General features: G+C 38.1%; 2 protein-coding genes across 2 annotated transcripts in view; one reads left to right on the plus strand and one right to left on the minus strand.

Annotated features, from left to right (window-relative positions):
- The window catches only part of LOC118844120 (zinc finger protein 420-like), a 444,485-nt gene that overhangs the window by 174,731 nt on the left and 244,235 nt on the right, over window positions 1-25,519 (plus strand). The gene's annotated exons all lie outside the window — the stretch shown is intronic.
- On the minus strand, window positions 649-25,518 carry LOC118842746 (zinc finger protein 420-like). The gene is made up of 8 exons (XM_036750111.1): window positions 25,366-25,518; window positions 24,694-24,957; window positions 24,259-24,441; window positions 21,959-22,140; window positions 13,952-14,300; window positions 13,633-13,765; window positions 5,818-5,913; window positions 649-4,388 (listed from the first exon to the last, which is right to left on the minus strand). The coding sequence occupies exons 1-8, from the start codon at window positions 25,516-25,518 to the stop codon at window positions 2,677-2,679; spliced, it is 3,072 nt and encodes a 1,023-aa protein (XP_036606006.1). The 3' UTR covers window positions 649-2,676.

Below are 25,519 nucleotides of genomic sequence, written 5' to 3' on the forward strand. Positions count from 1 at the left end.
AACTAAGCAACAAAAAACCATCTGACTCTCGGATAAAACACCAACTGCTCAGTTAAAGCCTACCACAGTGTGACTCCAGCCTGTTTTTACAAGTTGATTACCTATTGCCTGCCCACCACAATGTGACAATGTCTCAAAATCACTGAAGAGGGGGCTTTGAAGAAAGTGATAGCTCCAGACACTGAGTTTGATGGGACACTTGGGATTGATGGGATGGGAGCACTGGAACAATGGGTTTGTGATTATGGGTAGATCATTCCCAACTCTCTGAAGCAGAAAAGACCAGAAAAGACCTTCTAAGATTAGCTGAGTGGTTGCAGAGCCAACTTCTAGCAGGTGTGTACACAAGTCACTCATCAAACCATCTACTACCCTAGAGCCCAAGCTTGGGCCTCCACAAAGCAGCTCCCACTGGACTTTGCACCCATCTGGCTAGAATTGGCAGGCACATTACTGGGGTTCAGGGAGGCAGGCAGAAATCTTTGGCTTTTCCTCTCTGCTGCAGCAAGATCCAAGTTTCAAGAATACAATACGATCCATATCATAGGTGATTTCAAATTCTTTTATCCTATTATTTTAAAAAAATTATCTTAATTTTCTTGATCAGAGTAGCTAAGTCATTCAAAGTTGATCATGTGGATCATCATTAACATACTGCTGTTACTGTGTACAAGGACCACCTAATTCTGCTTACTTAACTTTGCATCTATTCATATAGGTCTTTCCAGGTTTTGCCAAAACCAACCCCGTCATTTCTGAGAGCACAATAATATTCCATCACAATCATAGAAAACTACTTCTTCGGCCATTCAGTTATTGATGGTCATCCCAATTTCCAATTCTTTGCAACCACAAAAAAAACCTGCTATAAATGTTTGCTCACACAGATTCTTTTCCTTTTTCTTCCATCTGTTCGAAATACAGACATAAGTGGTGATGTTCCTGGGTCAAAGGGGAGGAACAGTTTTATAACCCTTGGGCACAGTTCCAAATTGTTCACCAGAATGGTTGGACCAGTTCTGAATTCTGCATAGTGTACCTATTTTTCCACATCTCCAGAATTTCTCATTTTCCTCCTTTGTCATGTTGGCCAATTTGAAGTACTGTGAGGTGTTACCTCAAAGTTGTTTTTATTTGCATTTCTCATCAATAGTGATTTAGAGCACTTTTTCATTATTATTAATAAGCCTCGAATTCTTCATTGAAAACTCTCTGTTTATATTCCTTAACTATAATGGGAATCTTGATTTATCTTTTCATGTTTGTCACTACATGACAAGGCATGTGGCTACTATAAGAAGGTCAAAGTTAATCCTCCTATTTACCTGCATTTCATTGAATTTCCCTTTGGCATTTCAGAGCACTGGGCAGAAATCACATTGCACCAACATCTGCCACATGCCCTTGTGATGCTTTAAGGTGATTCCAAATCTTTATAGCCCACAGCAGCTACACAAATGAATATGAGCAGAAGCAGCACCAACAACATCACGGACACAGCTCAGATTGATATAGTCCTCAAGTACTATCAACAATTATTTATCACTCATCAGGCTCAGGCTCATCTCATGGCCAAGAGGTCATCCCCAAGTATCTTGTATGCCATAAGCCCAGGGATAAAAGTTAATACAAAGGCTCTCCCAATACCACCATCCCCTCAGAAACTTCTGGCTCAGGGAGCATAATTTCTGCCTCCCTGAAAGTCCATGAGAGGATAACACTAAATCTTTGCCCATTAAGAAGCCTCGGCAGAGGGAAGGGATATCTCCTCCAAGAAGCCTAAATAAGGACTCTCTGAATTGCACCTAGGGACTCAGAATCACAGTCCAGTCATCTGAGGGATCTTCCTACACTTCTTACGTTTGTGAAGAATCACTTTAGTATGAATTCTCTGATAGACATAAAGTAGTGTCCTTACTCTAAAGGCTTCTCAAATTCAAAAGGTTTCTCTAGAGAATTAATTCTTTGTTGTTGAGCAAGTTGTGTCTTCGGGCTGAAAGTTTTCCCACATTCATTGCACTCATAAGGTCTATCTCCAATATGGATGCTCTGATGTTGAATAAAATCTACATCCAGATAGAAGGCCTTCCTTCTTACATTACATTGATAAGGTATGAATTATTTGAAGTTGAGAAAAATATGACGTGTGATGGAATAACTTCCCATACTACTCACATTCATAAAGAATTTCCCCAGTAAGAATCCTCTCATGCACAGTAAGATGTGGCTTCTTCCTGAAGTCCTTCCAACATTTATTGCACATAAATTTTTTTTCCAGCATGAATTTTGGTATTTAATAAGATCTAAGTGCAATGGAAGGCCTTCCCACACTCCTCATATTCATGAGGAATCTCACCAAGATGAATTCTCTGATGGGCATAAAGTAATGCTATTCAGCTAAAAGCTTTCCTACAAGCACTACACTCTTAAGAAGTTTCTTTCCTGAATGAATTCTTTGGTGGTAAGTTGTAGCTTCACTCTAAAGGTCTTCCCATATTCATTACATTCATTAGCTTTCTCTCCAGTATGAAGTCTTCGATGTCGAGTAAGATCTGAGTTGTACAGGACAGCCTTCCCGCACTCCTTACATATATCAAGAATGTCTCCAATATGAATTTTCTGACATACAGTAAGATGTTCCTTTCTTTTGAAGGCTTTCTGAAATTCGCTACATTCCTAAGGTTTCTCTCCGCTATGAACTCTCTGATGCACAGTAAGCTGTGACTTAGTCATAAAGTTCTTCCCACATACAGTACATTGATAAGGTTTCTCACCTGTATGAATTCTTTGATGTCGAGTAAGTCCTGAGTTATATGGGAAAGCCTTCCCACACTCCTTACATTCAAAAAGCATGTCTCCAAAATGAATTTTCTGATGCACAGTAAGTTGTGTCTTAATCCTGAAGGCTTTACCACATTCACTACATTCATAAGGTTTCTCTCCAGTATGAACTCTTTGATGTCGAATAAGTTCTGAGTTGTAGAGAAAAGCTTTCCCACACTCCTTACATTTATAAAGCATCTCTCCAGTATGAATTCTCTGGTGCACAGAAAGTAGGGTCTTACTCCTGAAGGCCTCCATACATTCACTACATTCATAAGGTTTCTCTTCAGTATGAATTTTTTGATGTTGAGTAAGACCTGAGTTGTAGAGAAAACCCTTCCCACACTCCTTACATTCATAAAGCATCTCTCCAGTATGAATTCTCTGATGCTCAGTATGATGTCCCTTACTCCTGAAGGCCTTTCCACATTCACTACATTCATAAGGTTTTTCTCCAGTATGAATTCTCTGATGCACAGTATGATGTCCCTTACTCCTGAAGGCCTTCCCACACTCCTTACATTCATAAAAAATGTCTCCAGTATGAATTCTCTGATGCACTGTAAGTTGTGAGTTACTCCTGAAGGCCTTCCCACATTCACTACATTTGTAAGGTTTCTCTCCAGTATGAATTCTCTGATGCACAGTATGATGTCCTTTACTCCTGAAGGCCCTTCCACACTCACTACATTCATAAGGTTTCTCTCCAGTATGAATTCTCTGATGCAATTTAAGTTGGGACTTACTCCTGAAGGCCTTCACACATTCACTACATTCATAGGGTTTCTCTCCAGTATGAATTCTTTGATGTTGAAGAAGTTCTGAGTTGTAGAGAAAAGCTTTCCCACACTCCTTACATTTATAAAGCATCTCTCCAGTATGAATTCTCTGGTGCACAGAAAGTAGGGTCTTACTCCTGAAGACCTCCATACATTCATTACATTCATAAGGTTTCTCTCCAGTATGAATTTTTTGATGTTGAATAAGACCTGAGTTGTAAAGGAAACCCTTCCCGCACTCCTTACATTCATAAAGAATGTCTCTAGTATGAATTTTCTGATGCTCAGTCTGATGTCCCTTACTTCTGAAGGCCTTTCCACATTCACTACATTCGTAAGGTTTCTCTCCAGTATGAATTCTCTGATGTACAGTGTGATGTTCCTTCCTCCTGAAGGCCTTTCCACATTCACTACATTCATAAGGTTTCTCTCCTGTATGAATTCTTTGATGCTGAACAAATTCTGAGTTGTAGAGAAAAGCCTTCCCACATTCTTTACATTCATAAAAAATATCTCCAGTATGAATTCTCTGATGCACTGCAAGTTGTGAGTTACTCCTGAAGGCCTTCCCACATTCACTACATTCATAAGGTTTCTCTCCAGTATGAATTTTTTTATGTTGAAGAAGTTCTGAATTGTAGAGAAAAGCCTTCCCACATTCCTTACATTCATAAACAAACTCTCCAGTATGAACTCTCTGATGCATGGCAAGAAGCTCCTTGCTCCTGAAGTCCTTCCCACATTCACTACATTGAAGAGGTTTATCTCCAGTAAATTCTCTGCTCTCTGAAAGGAAGAATAAAGAGCTGTTTAGCCTTGCTTTTTTTTTTTTTTTTTTTTTACCATTTCCCAAGGTTCTCAGCTGTTCAAAGATTTTAGAGCTATTCCCTTGCCTTCTCACTTAAGGCTAGTCTCACTAGTCTTTCACTAAGTATCAATTTAGCTCATGTGAAAGTATGATGATTCAAAGGTAACATATGTAAATGAATCGACTTGGGATGCAATTACTTGGATGGATAATGAACCCTTAACTCTATTGTACGTGGCTGGCATTTGACTGGAATAAGTCTATGCAGAAAAACCAGATGACTTTGAGAACTTGCAAACATATCCTTACCCTCTGAGGTGAAAACAGAAAAGGAAAAGAGTGAACAGAAAGAAAATGGAGAATTGTGTTTAGAGTAAGGCAAAAACAGAAGAAATATGAAGGAAAAACATGTGACAATTGTTGCCATAAATTTCCTCTAGAAATCCAACATATCTACTTTATAAGGAATGGTTTGATATTCGTAAGAATTAGAAATACAAGTATTTTTACAAGAGAAATTGTTAATAATTACCTAAAATATTACTGAAACTCTTGTAATCAAAGAAATAAAAATGAAAACAATTAGGAGGTATCAATAGCAATCAAATTAGCAACGATAATTTAAAATGATAAATTTTGGCACTTGTGTTGAAATAGGCACTTATTAAACTGTTGCCACAATTTTTCTGAAAAGTAACAGCAGTTTAAGCTAGTGGTACAAAACTGTTCATATCCTTTGACACAATGGCCCCACTACTAGGTCAGCATCCTCAAAATGTTACTGAAAACAAAGGATTCTCTGTAAATTTTTCACAACAACTTTTTATGAAATAGAAAAATACTGAAAACCTATAGGTCCAATAAGGGGTTATAGCTATACAAGTCCTGCCATATAAACATATTGTGCCTTTATAAACATAATTTCAAAGCATGAAGAAAAACAGGATGACACAACAGGATAGACTGAAGAAAGGGGAATTAGGTTAGGATTAAGTACTTCATAAAGTAACAGTGGCAAAACAACATAATCATACAAATAAAACAGAAGGAAACAAAGAGAACTCAGAAGCAAAAAGAGCACATTACTTATTTGAAAAGGGAGAATGAATTCATGCAAGTGAGGCAAGAGAACGCCTGCTTAAGATAATCTTCAATAAACAAAAGAGAAATAACTGCCCTGTACGGAAGCAATAAATTTCTTTGAGAGTAGAGGCACATTTCAGTAAAGAGATACATTAAAAAAGTAACTTTTTGAGTTAAAAAATGAATTTTAAAAGTCTCAACTTCTCTCAACAGGCCTGAGAAACTCTGATAAACACTCTGTTCAACATTTTACAAGAGCTTTGACCTACAATGCCCAATAGATCACTAGTTTTTGACCCATCTGGTTGGTTTTTATGTAGTCACCTGGACAGCTACTTCTTGGAATATTTGCCTCTTGCATCCAAGATGCTTCCTTTCTTTCCAACTGGTAGATCACATCTGGTTTGGAAACTGTAAATCCTGTTCATTGAAAAAGAAAAAGTGCTAGGGAGTCATCTCAAAATTCCACCATAGAACAGACAGATGAAATACCCCTTCCAACTCTTACTAGAAAGGTGGGGGAATAAGAGCGCTGAATGTATCTTATGCCACCAAGGGCACTATGTTAGCTGATTTTGTCTGGGGTTCTTTTTTTCAACCATGGGTGGCTCAATGGGCTGGCTGGAGAGAGAAGTAAGATTTTCTCTCTCTTTTTTTTAAGGTGGCAGAGGGAGGAGAAATTAAATGTTTTTAAAAAGCATCCATAAAACTTAATAAAAGAATTCAAAACTACTTCAAGCCCTCTTTGGGAAAAAAGAGGCATGCTAGGAAGACCTCAAGGATAGTACAAAGGACCACTGAAGGATAGTCTATATTATGGCAGAATGGATTATTGAACTGTGCTTAGGAAAAAATGGTTTATTTGACTCACTGCCTACTTAGACAGTGGGAACACTGTGAATGATGAAACCTATAATGGGATTCAAAAGAAAATCTTAGAACTGAATCAACCAAGATGGTAATATTCATTTCTCAAGGAATCAAAAAATTAATTTCCAAGGATATGAAGCAAAGACCTTTTTTCCTGGAAACAAGTAGCTCAAATAATATTTCTTTTGGCTACAAAAGGAATAAGAATATTTTCCTTTTGTATGCCCAAAAAGAACTGCTAAAATCTTGAAAATTGTCAAAGTATATATCAAGACTCCAAAGGGATAGCTGTTCTTACCCAAAGAGATCAAGTTCCTATAGTTCTCCAGCATCACATCCCTGTACAGGTTTTTCTGAAATGGGTTCAATTGTACCCACTCCTCCTGAGTGAATTCCACAGCCACATCCTTGAATGTCACTGATTCCTGAAATACCAAAAACATTTGTGCTTACCCAGCTATTGCTCTAAATGTTACGAAGTTCAAATGTAAACTGCTTGCCACCAGGGTGGGGGAATGAAGGGCATTAGGACACCAAGTGGTACAGGGAATTGAGGCAACTGAGTCAACCACACTGACTCCATTTTGGGACTTAATTCTGGAGGAAGCTCAGTTCTTTTTTTGTTCAATTATAGTTCTAGTCCAAGATCTGTCTTGTGAGAAAAATTTATTCAATTGTGAGAACTGGGAGAAAACTTTACTGCATTGTTTGAACCAAGCCCTGCATGGCTAGGAAACCCAAAATACCTCTACTTGCTGTTTAGGGACCGTTAAGTAAGGACCTAGGTTATGCTGACCAGAAACTGTCAGATCCAAAGATTGATTATATAGAGTTTTCTCACAACTGTACATATCAAACAACCCATATGTCTCATCTGAAAACTGGCCCCATACTGGTAAATCAGTTATCATTTCCATGTTCCTTTGATCATATACAGACATTTGTGGGGAGTAGGATACCTCATTTTTTTGAATTCAGGGAACTGAACCTGTTGTGTCCCCCACTTCCTAACAGTGAAAGTTCCTAATCTTTCCTCCACTTAGAAATCAGATTACCTAATACTGTATAATTTGTTTTTTTAACTAACTGGTTTTCATTGTTTTTAACGTATAAAAGTACAAGGTCCAGTCCTAAGTTGAGGAAGGGGCCTGGTCCCAGTTTGTTGTGTAATTGCCATGCATTGCTTAATAAACTGATATGCCCAAAAGACGGAACTTTTGCTTCCTCAGTCATTTCATCTTTCACTTGCCACAAGGGATTGTTTCATTTATTTATTTGTATCCCAGTACAGTGTGTGGCATTTAGCAATTCCTCTCCCACAAAGAACTGATAAATAGAAGTGTGGATACATTTATTTTACAGACATACACACAGAAAGACATAAAGACACACACACACATACACTTGTATCTAATGGTAGCCATCTATGGGGATGGGTGGAAAGGAAAGGGAAAAAAAGAAATTAAAATGACTTTATTATACATTTGGGAATAGCAAATTATACTTAATAGATTTTCAGTTTCATGTGCAATCATCTTTTTATTTTTGTATTATACTATGTCTTGGAAATCCTTGTTTTATTCCATAAACTAAAAATTAAATGAAATAAAATTTTTAGAAAGAATTCCTCTTCCATCAGTTTGTAAGCTCCTTGAGGGCAGGAGCTATTATTGCCTTCCTTTGTATCCTCCACACTTAGCACAGTGTCTGGCACTTTGTAGGTGCTTAATAAGTGCTTATTGCTGTAAATAGTTCTAGAAACATCAATTTTAAAGGTGTGGTGTTGTTGTTATTGATTTTAACAATGTGCACCCATGGCTCCTACTTCTACTTTCTAAGCTGAAGTAGTAATACAGCTAATTCCTTTTCTACTTGCTGAAATAACACAATGAAAATGAATTAGTTGAAGACAGCTATCCTGTGGTCCTAAGTCTTCTCTTCCAGTCTAAACAAGCCCAATTCCTTTGACCAATCAGCCTGATCTCTTCACAACTAAGGCAGTTACCTTCCTCTTTTCATCCAATTGCTGCACTATTTAAAATGTGCTGCTCTGAAATGAACAGGATGGTGTTCAATGCTCCTGGAACCAGAAGAGCACAGGTGAGCATGGGAGACTACAATCTCCTGTCTATAACAGCATGTGAAAACTTTTTACTGCTGAAAAAGGTGTTAAAGGACCATGACTTTCCAATTTATATATTTAGAGCTGGAAGAGACTTTAGAGTCCAATTTTCTCATTTGACACGTTAGGGAAGATAGGCCCAGAGAGGGAAAGTGAGTTTGCTTAAGGAGAAAAGGGGAATAAACAGTAGGGTGCACTTTGAGCCCAGGTCCTCCCAGCTTCAAATCCAGGGCTACTCTCACTGAAACACGCTGCCATTCCCTTTCTGTATAACCAGACCAAGGCCGCAATTGAGTTTGTGCATAAAAACATTCATAAGAGCATTCTTTGGAATGGCAAAGAACTGGAAACAAACTGAATTCTCACCAGGAAAGAAAAAAATGGCATATGAAGAACACTGTCTATATGATTAAAAATTACAAATATGAAGAATTCCGAGGATTGGAAGATATGCATTAATTGACAGTGTAAAGTAAGCAGAGACAACAGAATATAATGCGCAAAAATATAACTTAATAAAAAAGAAAAAAATGCTGAACTTCAAGTAATTACTTCTTTTAAAAAGCTGAACATATTACCTATCAGACTTATGGATAGGAGAACAATTTATGAATAAACAAGAGATAAGACAGCAACATCATGTATAAAATATATAATTTTAATTACACTAAATGAAGATTTTGTATAAATAAAACAAATAAAGTCAAAATTAGAAGGAAAACAGATAACTGGAGAAAAAATTTTATAGACAGCTTATCAGATAAAGGCATCATATCTAAAATATATAAACAACTTTGTCAAATCTATAACTAGAATATGAATCATTCCCTACCTGATAATGGTCAAAGGATATGAACTGGCAGTTTTCCAGTGAAGAAATCAAAACAATTTACAGTCATGTGAAAATGCTCTAAATCATTATTGGATCAGAGACATGAAAACAGAAACAACCTTCAGATATCATTTTACACCTACCTGTGTACCAGGCTAAAATGACAGAAGGGGAAAGTGACAAATGTTGAAGAAGATGTGGAAAACTTAGGACACTAATGCACTGTTGTAACTGTAAAATGATCCAACTATTTTGGAGAGCAATCTGAAATTATGCACAGAGTTATTAAAATACACATATGCTTTGACCCAGCAATACCACTACTTGGTCTGTTTCCAAAGATGATCATAGAAAAAGGAAAAGAACCTATCTGCTCCAAAATATTTATAGGAGCTCTCAAGTTGTCTTAGGAGGAAAACTGCTTTACCCCTTTATTTTTGATGCTCTCCATTCACTTTGTGGCAATTTTCTATCTGTGTGTGGAGGAAATCTGGAGAGTCCAGAAATTTCTGACCTACTCCACCATCTTCCAAGAATGAACAGTATCTACTGAATCTATATGCACCAAATACTATAGCATCTAAATTTTTACAAAAAAAAAGTTAAATGAATTACAAATGGAGTTACATAGTAGTACTGTAATAGGGACTTTAATCTTCTCCTCTCAGAACTTGATCAATCTAACCAAAAAAAAAATAAATAAGAAAGACATTAAGGAAGTGAATAGAATTCAAGACAAGCTAGATATGATCCACATCTGGAGAGAATTGAGTGGAAATAAAAAGAAAGCACCTCTTTTTCAGCAGTTCATGGAACCTTTACAAAGACTTACCATATATTAGTACATAAAAATTTTATAGTTAAAAACAGAAAAATTAAGTTTCCTTTTCAGATCACAATACACTAAAAATTATACTTAATAAACCACCATAGAAATATAGATTAAAAACTAACTGGAGATTAAACAACTTAATCTTAATGAATAAGTGGGTTAAAGAAGAAATTATAGAAATCATCAATAATTTGATTAAAGAGAGTAATAAAAGTGAGGCAACATATTTAAAACCTATGGGAAACAGCAAAAGCAGTAATAAGAGGAAAATTTATATCTCTAAAATGCTTACATCAATAAAAGAAAGCACATCAATGAGGTGGGTATTAACATCCTAAAAATGAGAAGTGAAATTAGTAGAATTGCATATTAAAAAAAAATCCACTGACTTAATAAAACAAAGAGTTGTTTTTATGAAAAAACAAATAAAATAAACAATCGGTTAATTTGATTGTAAAAAGAGAGAAGAAAATCAAATCGGTAGTATCAAAAATGAAAAGGGTGAATATACCACTAACAAAAATGAACTTAAAGCAAATAGGAGTTATTTTGCCCAATTGTATGTCAATAAATTTAACAGTTTAAGTGAAATGGAAAATTATAAATTATAAAATTATAAAAATATAAATTGCCTAAATTAAGAATAAACGAAATATCTAAATAGACCTATTTTAGAAAAAGAAATTGAACAAGCCATAAATAAACTTCCTAAAAAAAGCACCAGGACTAGATGGATTTGTAAGTGAATCCTATTCAACACTTAAGCATCAACTAATTCCAATAGTAAATAAATTATTTGGAATAATACACAAAAAAGGGATCCTATGGAAACTCCCCTTATGAAATAAATGATACTGATACCAAAACCAGGAAGAGAAAAAACAGAGAAAGAAAATTACTGCCAAAGTTCATTACTGAATATGGATGCAAAACTCCTAAATAAAACACTAGCTAAAAAATTACAACATATTACCAAGATTATACACTAGGATCAAGTGGGATTCATACCTAGAATGGAGGGATGATTTATCATATGGAAAACTATTAATTGATTATATCAATAATATTTTTTAAAATCATATGATTATGTCAATAGATGCACAAAAACCTTTCGATAATGTACAACACTCGTTTCTATTAAAAAAACACTTGAACGTATTGGTATAAATGGATTTTTCCTGAAATTGATAAAAAAAAAGTATTTATCTAAAACCATCGGTAAGTATTATTTGCAATAGAGATAAATTAGAAGCCTTCCCAGTAAGATCAGGAGTGAAACAAGGATACCCCCTGTCATAATATTCAGTATTGAATTGGAAATTCTAGTAATAAAAGAAAAAGGAATAGAAAAAATAAGAATAAGAAATGAGGGAATAAAACTATCTCTTTTTGTAGACAATATGATGATATACTTGGAAAATCCTAAAGACTCACTTTACTTGAAACAACTAATAAAGTGTTAAGTTATAAAGTAAATCTATCAGCATTCCTAACATATCCCAAACTAAACCCTGCAAGAGAGATAGTAAAAGATACTCCATTTAAAATAACTTTAGATAGTACAAAATACCTGAGAGTATACCTGTAAAAGCAAACCCAGGAACTATATAAATAAAATTATTTAAAACTTCTTATACAAATAAAATAATATTTAAAATAATTGGAGGAATTTTAATTGTTCTTTAATTGTTCAGGACCAATATAATAAAAATGACGATTTTACCTAAATTAATTTAAATATTCAATACCATCCCAATTAAATTACCAAAAAATTATTTCGCTCAATTAGCAAAAATAAAAGCAAAATGTATTTGGAAGAACAAAAAGTCATGAATATCAAAGGAACTGATTAAAAAAAAAGTCAAGGAAGGAGGTTTTGCAAAAGCAGACTTTATATTATATGGCAGTAATTTTCAAAACTATCTAGTACTGGCTGAGAAATAGAAAGATAGGGTAACAGAACAGAGCAGACAAACAATTTACAGAAGAAAATAAATATAATCTTATATTTGACAAGGATAAAGACTTGAGATTTTGGGATAAAAATTCATTATTTGGTAAACATTGCTGGGAAAACTATAAGGCAGAATGGCAGAAACTGAGTACAGACCATTATCTTATACCATTTACCAGGATAAGTTCAAAGAGGATACATAACATAGATATAAAGAGATATTACAAGAAAATTAGAAGAACATGGAACATATTATTTATCAGGCTTATGGACAAGTGAAATAATTTATGAATAAACAAGAGATAAAGTAGTATGAAGTATAAAACAGATAAGTTCAATTTCATTAAATTAAAATGGTTTTGTACAAATGAATGTTGCCAAGATCAGAAGGAAAGCAGAAATTTGGGAGAAAAAATTTTATAGAAAGTTTCTCGGGTAAAGGTCCTATATCTAAAATATATGAAGAACTTTGTCAAATCTATAAGAATATGAAATCATTTCCCAACTGAGAAGTGGTCAAAGGATATGAACAGCAGTTTTCCAATAAAGGAATCAAAATAATTTACAGTCAGAGAAAAAAAAAGAGAATAAAAGGAAATTTCCACGATAACTTCATTATATATTTGAAGAGAACAGCAAGTTGGAAATGCTTGTTTTATTCCATAAATTAAAAAAAAAAATCAATACATATGAAAAGTGAGAATTAGGAGAAGACTGGGCACAGTGGCAGCAATAAGGCTCAACTGAGAAAGACTTAGCTACTCTGATGAATACAATAACCCCTGAAAATTCCAAAGGACTAATTATAAAATATTTTGACAGAACTGATGAACTTAGTTTGCAGATTGAAACATAATTTTTTTCACTTGCATTTTTCTTGCACTTTTTTTGGGGACCAGGGCCAATATGGAAATGTACCACATTATTTCACATGCAAAATGGGTATCCTATCCTTGGCCTTCTCAATGGGTGGGGGAAGCATTGGAGAGAGGAAAAGAATATGGAATGCAAAATTTAAAAAAAAATTAAATGTAGGGGCGAAGATAAATTGGTGTCGATGGTGTCCTTTAGCTGTAAATGTACGATTCCCCGATATCCACAATTTCTAGTATTATACAATAGGAAAAAGAAACGTATCCCAGGGTCTTTGACCTGAGACGGTATTTCAGGAAAGCAGCAGGTGGAACTCACCTTTCCAGGCCTGGCTCTCAGCATAGGAGCCATTCCCTCTTCCTCAAGGCTCCCACCTACTGGGGCAGGGGCGGGGCAGAGGCCACAGAAGACAGAGCTGGGGAGGAAAGGAGAACCATATGAATGAGCGGCCACGCTGTGGGTCTGCCCTGCTTGGAGACGAGAAAGCCCCACTTCTCCACTGGGAGGGGAATCAGGGAGCGAGGACGTAAGGTTGGGGGGAAAGGGGGCTAGAAGGAAAGAGTCATTTGTCTCCTGGGAGGGGGGCGCCAATATCTCTTTAGAGACGAAACTGGAAAAGACACGTGACTCTCAGCGAAGAAGTGGGGGTCACGGACCACCGGCAGCATCAGGGAAGGCTTCCCGGAGGAGGGGTTGCCCCGGAAGATGCCGGGAAGAGGAGATGAGATCACAGGGAAGACCGGACAGAAGAGTAGCCGGATACACACGGGGAGTACCGGCCTTCACACCCTGGGCACAGGGAAAAAGACTGAGGACAAGAAAGGTAGGACCTGACCGGGGTCACGGGATGCGGGCGTCACTGAAGGAGGATTAGAAGCCGCCCGAGACGCCACCGGCAGCCTCTAGAACCCTGGAAACCTTCGAGGGCTTCCTTCCTCCTCGGGCTGACGCTTCTCTCCTTCTCGGCGAACTCACCAAACAGCCCCCGGGCCCCGCACCCACGCAGCCGGTCTCCCCCTGGGCCGGGCCAAGCTCTCCTCCTCTCCTTGTCAGAAATGAGCAGGGGAAGCCACAACCAGCACAAAAGAGGCGAAGCGGAAGCGAGGCGGAAGTTACGCAAACACGGAAGTCCCATGCTCTCGCCCTTGGGCTGGGAAAATACCCCTGAGGCATGCACAGCCTTCTGGGACTCGAAGTCTGGAGGCTGAGGCGCCTTCTGCGCATGCCTGGGACTCGGCCCCGCCCACGTCCTGAAATGGAGTCAGCCTCGCAGCCTACCCCGCCCCACTCCTCCCTGCCTGCCCCGCCCCTCCGATCCCTTTTCCTGGTTCACAAAAGGAGAAGTTGCTCACCTTATTAGAGAGAGACAGGCTGGTTTGGGAGCTGTGTCAGTGAAAGTTTCTAGTTAAAGAGATAGAGGAAGTGGACACTTTGGAATAGAACTGACATTTAACCCTTCCCTGGCTCATGAAAATGAGGAAAGGTTTGTGTGCATCAGGACCCAGCCAAAAGGTAATTGAGTTTGATTAAAATATCTAGCTAGAATTTAGGGAGTCTTACAAACTAAAATTAAGTACTGGTCAATTTAAAAATAATTTTAAAAATTTGGGTGTGTGTTAAAAATGAAAACTACTAAATTATATGAGACTCCTATTCATAATAAGAAATCATAGAGAGTTATGGGTTCCTTCTGAGATTGTGGAACCCAGATTTAAACTAAATTAAAACATGTTATTTTTTCTTCAGTATTTTTTTGGGTCTCCTTTAGCAAGTCATTGACTTGTTTTTTGTGGTTTTCTTGCATCACTCTCATTTCTCATCAAATACTCATTTATCATGCTTCATTAATTTTTTGACATTTTTTAAAATTATAATATTCAATTCCTAATTCAGTCCCTTCCTCCACCCATAACCAAACCATTGAGAAGGCAAGAAATACAATACCCATTAAATATGAGAAGTTGTATCAAATATGTTTCTGTATTAGCCATATTCCAGGAAAAATAGAATGAAGCATAAAGGAAAAAATATGTTTTAATATCTGCCCTCTGAATCTATCAGTTCTCTATTTAGAAGAGGAGAGTAGTTTTCATAATGAATCCTTTGGAATTGTGGTGGATCTTTGTGTTGATCAGAGTAGCAAAGACTTTCACAGTTGATTATCTTTAGAATATTATTTATTGTACGGACTATTTCTGGTTCAGCTCATTTCACTTTACATCACTACATATAAATTTTTCCAAGTTTTTCTGAAACTATCACCCTCATCATTTGTCACAGCATAGTAGTACTGCATCACATTTCATATTCTTTAACTTGTTCAGCCATTCACCAGTTGATGGGAATCCCCTCCGTTTCCAATTCTTTGACATTCAAAAAGAGCTGATATAAAGATTTTTGCACATGTGGGTCCTTTTCCTTTGATCTCTTTGGGATACAGACCTAATTGTGGTATTGCTGGGTTCAAGGGTAAGCACAGTTTTATTATCTTTCTTGTTTACCTTTTCATGCTTCTCTTGATTCTTGTGTTTGAAAGCCAGATTTTCTATTCAGCTCTGGTCTTTTCATTGAGAAAGCTTGAAAGTCCTCTATTTTATTGAAAGTCAATATTTTGCCTTGGAGCATGAGGCTCAGTTTTGCTGGGTTAGTGATTCTTGGTTTTAATCCTAGCTCCGTTGACCTCTGGAATATCGTATTCCAAGCCCTTCAGTCCCTTAATGTGGAAGCTGCTAGATCCTGTGTTATTCTAATTGTTTTTCCACAATACTCAAATTGTTTCTTTCTGGCTGCTTGCAGTATTTTCTCCTTGATCTGGGAGCTCTGGAATTTGGCAACAATATTCCTAGGAGTTTTCTTTTGGGGATGTTTTTGAGGAGGTGATCGGTGGATTCTTTCAATTTTTATTTTACCCTCTGGCTCTAGAATATCAGGGCAGTTCTCCCTGATAATTTCTTGAAAGATGATATCTAGGCTCTTTTTTTGATCATGGCTTTCAGGTAGTCCAATAATTTTTAAATTATCTCTCCTGGATCTGTTTTCCAGGTCAGTGGTTTTCCCAATGAATATTTCACATTGTCTTCCACTTTTTCATTCCTTTGGTTCTGTTTTATAATATCTTGATTTCTCATCAAGTCACTAGCTTCCACTTGCTCCAATCTAATTTTTAAGGTAGTATTTTCTTCAGTGGTCTTTTGGACCTCCTTTTCCATCTGGCTCATTTTGCCTTTCAAGGCATTCTTCTCCTCATTGGCTTTTTGGAGCTCTTTTGCCTTTTGAGTTAGTCTATTTTTTAAGGTGTTGTTTTCTTCAATAATTTTTTCAGTATTTTTTGGGTCTCCTTTAGCAAGTCATTGACTTGTTTTTCATGGTTTTCTCACATCACTCTCATTTCTCTTCCCAGTTTTTCCTCTACTTCTCTAACTTGCTTTTCCAAATCCTTTTTGAGCTCTTCCATGGCCTGAGACCAGTTCATGTTTTTCTTGGAGGCTTTTGATGTAGGCTCTTTGACTTTGTTGACTTCTGTAGGCTGTATGTTTTGGTCTTCTTTGTCACCAAAGAAACATTCCAAAGTCTGAGACTGAATCTGAGTGTGTTTTCGCTGCCTGGCCATGTTCCCAGCCAACTTACTTTTCCCTTGAGTTTTTTGTCGGGGTATGACTGCTGTAAAGAGTACTTTGTTCCAAGCTTGAGGGGATGTGCTGTTGATTTCAGAGCTATTTCTATACAGCCAGCTCTGCCACACCATCACTCCTCCTTCCCCATGAACCACCAGCCTGGACCTGACTCAGATCTTAAGCCGGCTCTGCACTCCTGCTCTGATCTGCCACTTAAATCCTTCCACCAGGTGGGCCTGGGGCTGGAAGCAACTGTAGCTGTAGTTCTGTAGCTGCACGACCCCCGATGACCCTGGGGTGGAGGCCAAACCTCAAACTCTTTTCACTCTGTCCCCAGCAGCTTTTCCCACTAACCTTCTCTGTTGTCTTTGGTGTTTGTGGGTTGAGAAGTCTGGTAACTGCCATAGCTCACTGATTCAGGGTGCTAGGGCCTGTTTGCCCAGCTCTTGGTCTGGTTGGTCCTGCCGCCACCCACACTGGGCTGTGCTCCGCTCTGCTCCCAGCTCCGTGCATGATAGACCTCGTCCAGCAACCATCCAGGCTGTCCTGGGCTGGATCCCTGCTTCCCTCTGCTATTTTGTGGGTTCTGCAGTTCTAGAATTTATTCAGAGCCATTTTTATAGGTTTTTGGAGGGATCGGGTGGGGATCTCACGCAGGTCCCTGCTTCCCAGCTGCCATCTTGGCTCTGCCCCCCCGAAAATATGTTCTTCTTTATGAACACTTCTGACATTGTTTTCTATGCATGACTATCACACAAGTGAAAATCATAGAGTACAGAAGTTTACTTACCTCTTAACTGATAGACATGTATTTATTTGTGTATTCTTTCCCTGGGTCAGGGAAAGCTTTTTTGTCTTCTAAGAATGGAGGGGTGGTTTTTTTTTTTAATCTGTTGAAAGATTTATCAAAAAAAAAAAAAGCAAAAAACCTCTGATTACTTTGCTCTTAAGTGATTCTTAGAAATAAGTTAACCCTTTTCACTCCCCTTCATTTGTCCTAAACAAGATTTAAGTGATCTTTTTTCCTAATGTAATCAAAATACATTTGATTACTAGAGAAAAATGTTGTATCATATTTTAAAGATATAAGCAATGTCATGTTTCATTTGAGTGAAGAATATAAAATTATACATAGTCCTTAAAATGATTTTGAATGTTATAAGTGAGAAGTGCTTAAGCCATAATTTTGATTTTAAAAAGTATATTCATTTTAAACTGATCACAATCTTTGCTAATGATTAAAAATATGTTTTAATATTAGATAATAGGAAAGGAGAATTTATACCTTGATGTTATAAAATCATTTACTTCAGAATCAAATTACAAAAAGGAAAAACAGTCTGACTATACTCTGTGTTTTGAGAAAGCAGATTAGAAGTGGTTCAAAGGAAAAGTTTAAAGGTATGTTCCCATGAAGTAAAATGCTTTAGAGGGAAATCAGTCTAGAAGGGATGGGAGGTCAGCAGTGAAATGTTGAAGAAAGAAAGAGAAAAATTTCCCATCAATTGAAAAGTATGTTTTGTCTGGAGAGACCAAACAAAGTATGGCAAATTCACCAACCAACTTAAGACTGAAAAAAAGAAATGTACAGATAATAGAAGCAAAACCAGATAAGAAAGAACAAATATGAGTATAGTATGGTCCTGGAAAAGTTGTATCAGAAATGTTAAAACTCAGAATAAGCTGAGGATGCTAATGAAAATTGAAGGTGGGGTTTTTTAAATGTCATGTTGAGAAAAAAAGGAAGATCAAAGAAGAGATAGGATGATAACTGACAACACAGTGAAGATCTTCATAAATGTCATTTTTATTTTGTTTTCTCTAAAGGAGAATGATTTATACTGGAAATTTCAGAAGAGAAATGATTCAGAATGGATGCCCAAGGTAAGATACTTTGTTATAGTAGGCCCCAAACTTTAGACTACAAGCTATAAGTTGACTAGCTTGTTAAACTAGTTATAAAGTTCACTTGCCTAACCACAAGAATGCTCACTAGAGGACCTCTGCCTTTTTAAGTGATGAGTTTAAGACCAAGCCTATTATGGGTGGGATGTCCTAATGTAATGTGGAAAGTTCCCCAACTTATTTTTGTACCTCTGGACCATTCTGTCTTGCCCAACATGAGGTACTCATCTTATGACCACTTAGTCATTGGAGATGACCCTGGCCTTGCCTATCCTGTTGTTGAAGTTTGGAGGTGTTTGGGACCCCAAAATACTGACACGCCAGGTCCTGCTCAAATGAATTCAATTCAAGCCTTCTTTTAGCCAAAGTAAAACAAAGTTTATTAAAGATTCGCCATATTGGGTAGACTTAAAGAATCTGAGCATTTGTGATGCTTGTATTCACAAGCAGGCCAGATTGAATCTGAGCACCCTCATGGAAGCAAGATGGATCTTAAGTACAGAAAGACTGAGGAAGGGATCTAAGGTTGGCCAAGTGTTCTGGGGTGACTACAGGAGGGGTTTAGGGAGCATCTTGAAGAGGAGTCTAAGGAGGCTGGGATGACTAGAGGTCAGACTACAGGAATGAGATTAAGGGTGGGAAATAGCTGAAGGCCACAATAGAGGGCTAGGCTAAGTTAAGGGTAACAGATTTGGACATGAAAAGCTTATGGCCTCAAGTGAATGCTAGATCAAGTGGAAAGATTCAAGGTGGGGCTTAAGAGAGTTCACAGGGCCTATACCCCATCATTAGGACCATCCATGCTGATACATCATTTCTGGCCCTCCTGCAGGTCAAAAACCAAGTTCTATCATCCAATAAGACTCTATTTTACTTTGCCTCTTCTGAGTCTTCAGTAATCCACAGTGAGTCAGTGTCTGCACATATGATATATATTAATAATGGCCACTTGAAAGGTCAACTCAGTCTCTTCCTTTCCCTCCCCAGATCACTGCAGGGATTCTTGCTGCTGAGGCCCCTGTCCTTTCTGCCTTCCCACTAATTTTAGTTCCCTCTCCTCAACTCCCCTTTCTGTGTGTGGAGTATGGTCTGTGGTAGCATGAGGATGAGAAGGAAGTATAAATGCCCCTAGCTTCTCTCCCATCTGACCCACCACTGACATTCCTTGAAATGTACTTTTCTTGTTTATTTGTACTTATTCTCTTTGTGTTTATTCTATACATTGTGAAGAGAATTATGATTTTGATAATTATCAATATGATATGTGTAGTGAATATACTAATAATTTACAATTCTCAAGAATTGCCTCTTTTAGCTTGTGAGTCAGATTTACAATACAGCTTGAAATCATCAATCAAACCCTTGATGACACTCCCACAGCCACTGCATTCTTTTGCCTATATACCTTAACTGAAGCAAACCAAAATTGTAGAACCTATTCCATCACAGAATTCTGGTTCTGTACCCTACTAAGTAACAACCCTCTAAAACTTGAACAATATTCTTCCCACAGGACTCCAGAATTGTGTTCCCTTCCATTTGTGGGCTTGAGATGAGAAACCATTCAGGGAGATCTATCTTCCTCCCTCCCTTCCCATTGTGACTTATGTATATAATCTCTGTCTTCACTACAGCAAGGTAGAACTCTGATCAGGAGAATTCCTGATTTGCAAATCTTCCTCATAATGAAACCAATTAATTAAACAGCTACCTGATTACTGGCACTTTGTCTCTAGCCTGCTGATTCATCATTCTTGGTGATAGGCTGGCTCAGTACAATCCTATTAACATTAGTTGATGTCAGAAGTTTTTAAGGGGGTAGATGTAGGGTGAAGCCTTGAGAACCAGAGAGAAGGGACTAGGAACCAACTGGATCTTTTTTCAGCATCTCAACTCACCTGGTCTGGCAGGATCAATGCTCCCACTCTCACTCCACTATTATGGGTCCAGCCTTTGATCATGCCCACTTTTCATTGTAAGGAACGTTCCTGGGGCCTTTTCTTGGTCTGGATTACTCTGCTGAGGCCTGTTAGCACGTGGATTTGGCTTTTGCTTGCCTCCTTTCCCAGCTATGGCCTTTGTTTTTTCTCTTCTTTCCTCTTTTGTAAAGGCAGCTCAGGCTTTGGACTTGGTTTTATTTCTGCTTGGGGTAAATTTTATTTGCATAAGAATTGCTTGCAAAGTTGGTTTTGTGTGTGGTTAAACTTAGAATTGTGAAAAATTTACTTCTGTAATTCAAGTGAATTGCTAGCACAGTGTGGAATACTTATATTTTTATGCTGGTATTTTGTGTATTTGTGTTGTTATATCCCCTTATAGTGCATTTATATTTGTGTGTTGTGTGTACTTGTTAGTTAAGTGGTAGTATCTTTGAGTGTTCACCTATAAAATAAGACAGATGTGTGGTAAAGGCATGGGGGAAGTTACAGCAGTTCCTGTTAACAAACCCCCAGAACAAACGTGTGCCTTTCAAATATATGAGAAATATGGCCCTTACTGTCCTACATATTGCCAGAATTGGGTTGATTTGACTAGTGATGATCTTAAACTTTGCTGGCCCCATTGGGGCAGCTTTGATAAGACCATATTAGAGTATTTAAGGCAGGAACTGATGAATGAGGAAAGCCAACCTCTTGAGTGGGACAGCTATAATAAATGGTACTCAGAGGCAAGGAAAAGAGAACATAGGTCCTGTTTCACAAATAACACATGGGAGGCACTGGAGTTTTGGGACTCCAGTCTCTACCAGTTTCACTCTTGATCTGGTCAAATAGGAAGGACAGGAAAACATCTTTGGAGGGGTTAATAATCTTACTTCATTCTAGTCTGGTTTTCTCAAGAGGGTTTACTGATCATGGGAACACCAACTCCTACAGCATTCCCTAATCACACTTCTCACAGGGGCCAGCAAGAATATAGCAGGAGTTTACAACTCCTGCAGAATCCCCTAAACCTCAGTGGGGGCCAGTTAAGGCAAACACAGATTCCGCCGCCCCCCCCAAGCCTTGATGGGGGCCGATCAAGGTACACGCAGTATTACACTGTCATATTCCCCCATAGGTTCCCCATTCATTGACCAGTACCCACTTGCTTTATAGGGCAACAGACAAAGAAGGCATACTGCCAGCAATAGCCTCACAGGTTAACTTTAGCAGTATCGTCATTCAGCACAAGCATAGTGTCATACTATGTCACCCCTTATCTCACTGCGCAGTTGTAGGACTGTCTCTCTTTATGATTCTAGGAATTACTATCTAGGATCTTTGGAGCTATTCTGGGAGTTATTATCTAACACCTAAAAACTAGAGATTGCCATGGCCATGGATCCTGAGAAACTAAACTCTATAAAGGATAAAAAAAAAATCCTCCTTACTTACAGGTCCAAATTAGAATCAGTGAAAGAAAGGATTCAATTATCTGAAAACCTTCTCCTTAAGAACCCCTAAAAAACTCAACTACCCACCTTTGCCGAAAGACTCCACCAGCTCCCCAGTTTCTATGTTCCCTTTCAAGGTGCAAGCCGAAATTAGCCCAAGAAAACCCCCTGAGGAGAGTGGCTTGATCAGGCCCTATGGTTTCAAGGCAGCAAGGAGAACTCCATTCTATTGCCAAGGAGTGTACCAGCCCCAGGAGGGATCCCATAGGCTAGGGAGGGGGAGAACCTGCAGATTTGTTCTGCAAAATTTGGATTCAGTCAAAAGGCTGCACTTAAGGACCTGGAAGGCCATAGCCTTAAGGCCGCATATTTCCCACCCCTGCCATAAGCTTTGCTGAGCAGTTCTGACTCACTCTGTGTTTATACAGACCTGAGTATCTAGATCTGTATCAACTCATGGTTGTCTCAGTCAGGAAAGGGGGAGACTAGGAGTTGCTGCCAGAAAACATGACTTTGTTCCAGGGAGAGGTAGTAGGAGGGACAGCAACAGGAGGGGTATATACAAGCCATGCTTATCCCCATGACTTCTACTGAAGATGTTTCCTTGCTTATATAGGGCAAAAGGCATCTGCTCTAGTTGACATCAGTGCCACACTCTCAGTTTTAAACCCCACTGCCTTACCCATTCCCCTCCCCTGAAGTCAAGAGTGTATCTCAGTTGTGGGGATTGCTAATAAGACCATTGCAGCCCATATCTCAGAACCACTCTCCCTTTTTATTGGAGAGACCAGAGCCTTTCATTCTTTTGTCCTGGTCCCTGAGGCCCCTGGACACTTACTAGGACAGGCCACTATTTCATTTGACCAGGAGGGACCGCCATTTACTTGCACTTCACTGAATTTCTTCACTTTAATATTCACAACACTGGGCAGAATCACATCTCATCAAGGATCAGCACAGGCCCTTGTGATGCTTTTTTTTTTTAATTAAGGGGATTCCAATTCTTTATGCTTCACAGTGGCTACCCTAATGAATATGAGCAGAAGCAGCAGGAGCAACATCAAGAACACAGCTCAGTACAGGATACATTTCTTAAGCATAGTCAACAATTGTTTATCACACATCAGGCTCATCAGATGGCTAAGTGGTCATCCATCAACGTATTGCATGCCATGTGCCCACAGATCATAGTTAATACAAAGACTCTATCAATACCACTTGCCCCACTCAGGATCCTCAGGGTCAACTAGTATAATCTCTCCCTCCCTAAAGGGAGATGGGAGGATAACACTAAATCTTTACATCTTTAGAGGCATCTGAAAGAGAGGAGGGTTTGTCTCTGTTGATGGGTAAATAAGGACTCTACATCTAGAGACTCAAAATCACAGTCTAGTCACCTGGAAGATCTTCCCACACTTCTTACATTCATAAGAAATCTCTCTAGTATTAATTCTCTAATGGACATTAAAGTAGTGTCCTCAGTCTACAGGCCTTCCCATATGCAATACACTCACAAGAGTTCTCTCCAGAATGAATTCTTTGATGCTGGGTAAATTGTATCCTCAGTCTGAAGGTCTTACCACACTCATGACATTCATAAGGTGTCTGTTCAGTATGAATTGTCTGATGCTGAGTAAGATCTACATTCAGGCAGAAGGACTTCCCTCATAGAGTACATTTGTAAGGTTTCTCTCCAGTATGAATTTTTCAAAGTTGAATAAGATCTGAGTTGTACTAGAAGCCCTTCCCAAACTTCTCATATTCATAAAGAATTTATCCACTAAAAATTCCCCAATGGACATTAAGTTGTATCTGCTTACTGAAGGCTTTCCCACATTCACTACATTCATAAGATTTCTCTCCACTATGAATTGTTTGATGTAGAATAAATACTGAGTTGTAGAGGAAAACCTTCCCACACCCCTTCAATTCGTGAAGAATGTCTCCAGTATGAATTTCTGATGTCCAGTAGGGTCTTACTCCTGAAGATCTCTAAACATTCACATTTATATTGTTTCTCTCCAGTATGAATTTTCTGATGAACAGGGAATTGCCTTCCTCTGGAAGGCCTTCCCATAATTACTACATTCATAAGGTTTCTCTCCAGTATGAATTCATTAATTTTTAATAAGATCTGAGTTGTGATAGAAGGCCAGTCCATACTCTTTATATTTATGAGGAATCTCTCCAAGTTGAAATCTCTGATAGATATAAAGTGCTATCCTTAGTCTAAGTCTCCCACATGCATTACACTGTTAAGGCTTCTCTTGTGAATGAATTCTTTCATGTTGAGTAAACTGAATCTTCAGTCTGAAGGTCTTCCCACATTCATTACATTCATAAGGTCTCTCTCCAGTATGAATGCTCTGATGTCGAGTAAGATTTACAGTCCGGCAGAAGGTCTTCCCACATATACTACATTCATAAGGTTTCTCTCCAGTATGAATTCTTTGATGTCGAACAAGTTCTGAGTTGTAGGGGAAAACCTTTTCACACTCTTTACATTCATAAATAATCTCTCCAGTATGAATTTTCTCATGTACAGTAAGTAGTGTCTTCCTCTTGAAAGCCTTCCCACATTCACTACATTCATAAGGCTTCTCTCCAGTATGAATTCTTTGATGAAGAATAAATGCTGAGTTGTAAGGGAAAGCCTTCCCATACTCCTTACATTCATAAAGAGTCTCTCTAGCATGAGACTTCTGATGTACAGTAAGATGTGCCTTTCTCTTGAAGGCCTTTTGACATTCACTACATTCATAAGGTTTTTCTCCCGTATGAATTCTCTGATGCACAGTAAGATGGTGCTTCCTCCTAAAGACCTTTCCACATAAACTACATTTATAAGGTTTTTCTCCAGTATGGGTTCTTTGATGTCGAACAAGTTCTGAGTTATAGGGGAAAGCCTTCCCACACTCCTTACATTCATAAAGAATCTTCCCAGTATGAATTCTCTGATGCACAGCAAGTAGTATCTTACTCTTGAACACTGCTGCACATATACTACATGCATAAGCTTTTTCTCCAGTATGAATTCTTTGATGCACAGTAAGTGTGGAGTTGTAGAGGAAAGCCTTCCCACATTCCTTACATTCATAAAGAATGTCTCCAGTATGAATTCTCTGGTGCACGGTAAGATATGCCTTCCTCCTGAAGGCCTTTCTACATCCACTACATTCATAAGTTTTCTCTCCCTTATGAATACTCTGATGTTCAATAAAATCTGAGTTGTGATAGAAGGCCTTCTTACACTCTTTACATTTGTGAAGAATCTTTAAAGGATGAATTCTCTGATGCGCAGTAAGTTTTATCTTACTCCTGAAGGCCTTCTTACATTCACTACATTCATAAGGTTCCTCTCCAGTATGAATACTTTCATGTCAAGTATGGTGTGCCTTCAGTCTGAAAGCCTTTCCACATTCACTACACTCATAAGGTTTCTCTCCAGTATGAATTCTCTGATGCACAGTAAGTTGTGTCTTCCTTCTGAAAACCTTCCCACACTCACTACATTCATAAGGTTTCTCTCCAGTATGAATTTTCTGAGGCTGAATAAGATCTGAGTTGCAATGGAAGGCATTCCCAAATTCCTTACATTCATACATAATCTCTCCAGTATGAATTCTCTGATGAACAGTAAGTTTCATC

This window comes from Trichosurus vulpecula, chromosome 3 (assembly GCF_011100635.1).
Source record: "Trichosurus vulpecula isolate mTriVul1 chromosome 3, mTriVul1.pri, whole genome shotgun sequence".
In the NCBI taxonomy this organism is placed as follows: Eukaryota; Metazoa; Chordata; class Mammalia; order Diprotodontia; family Phalangeridae; genus Trichosurus; species Trichosurus vulpecula.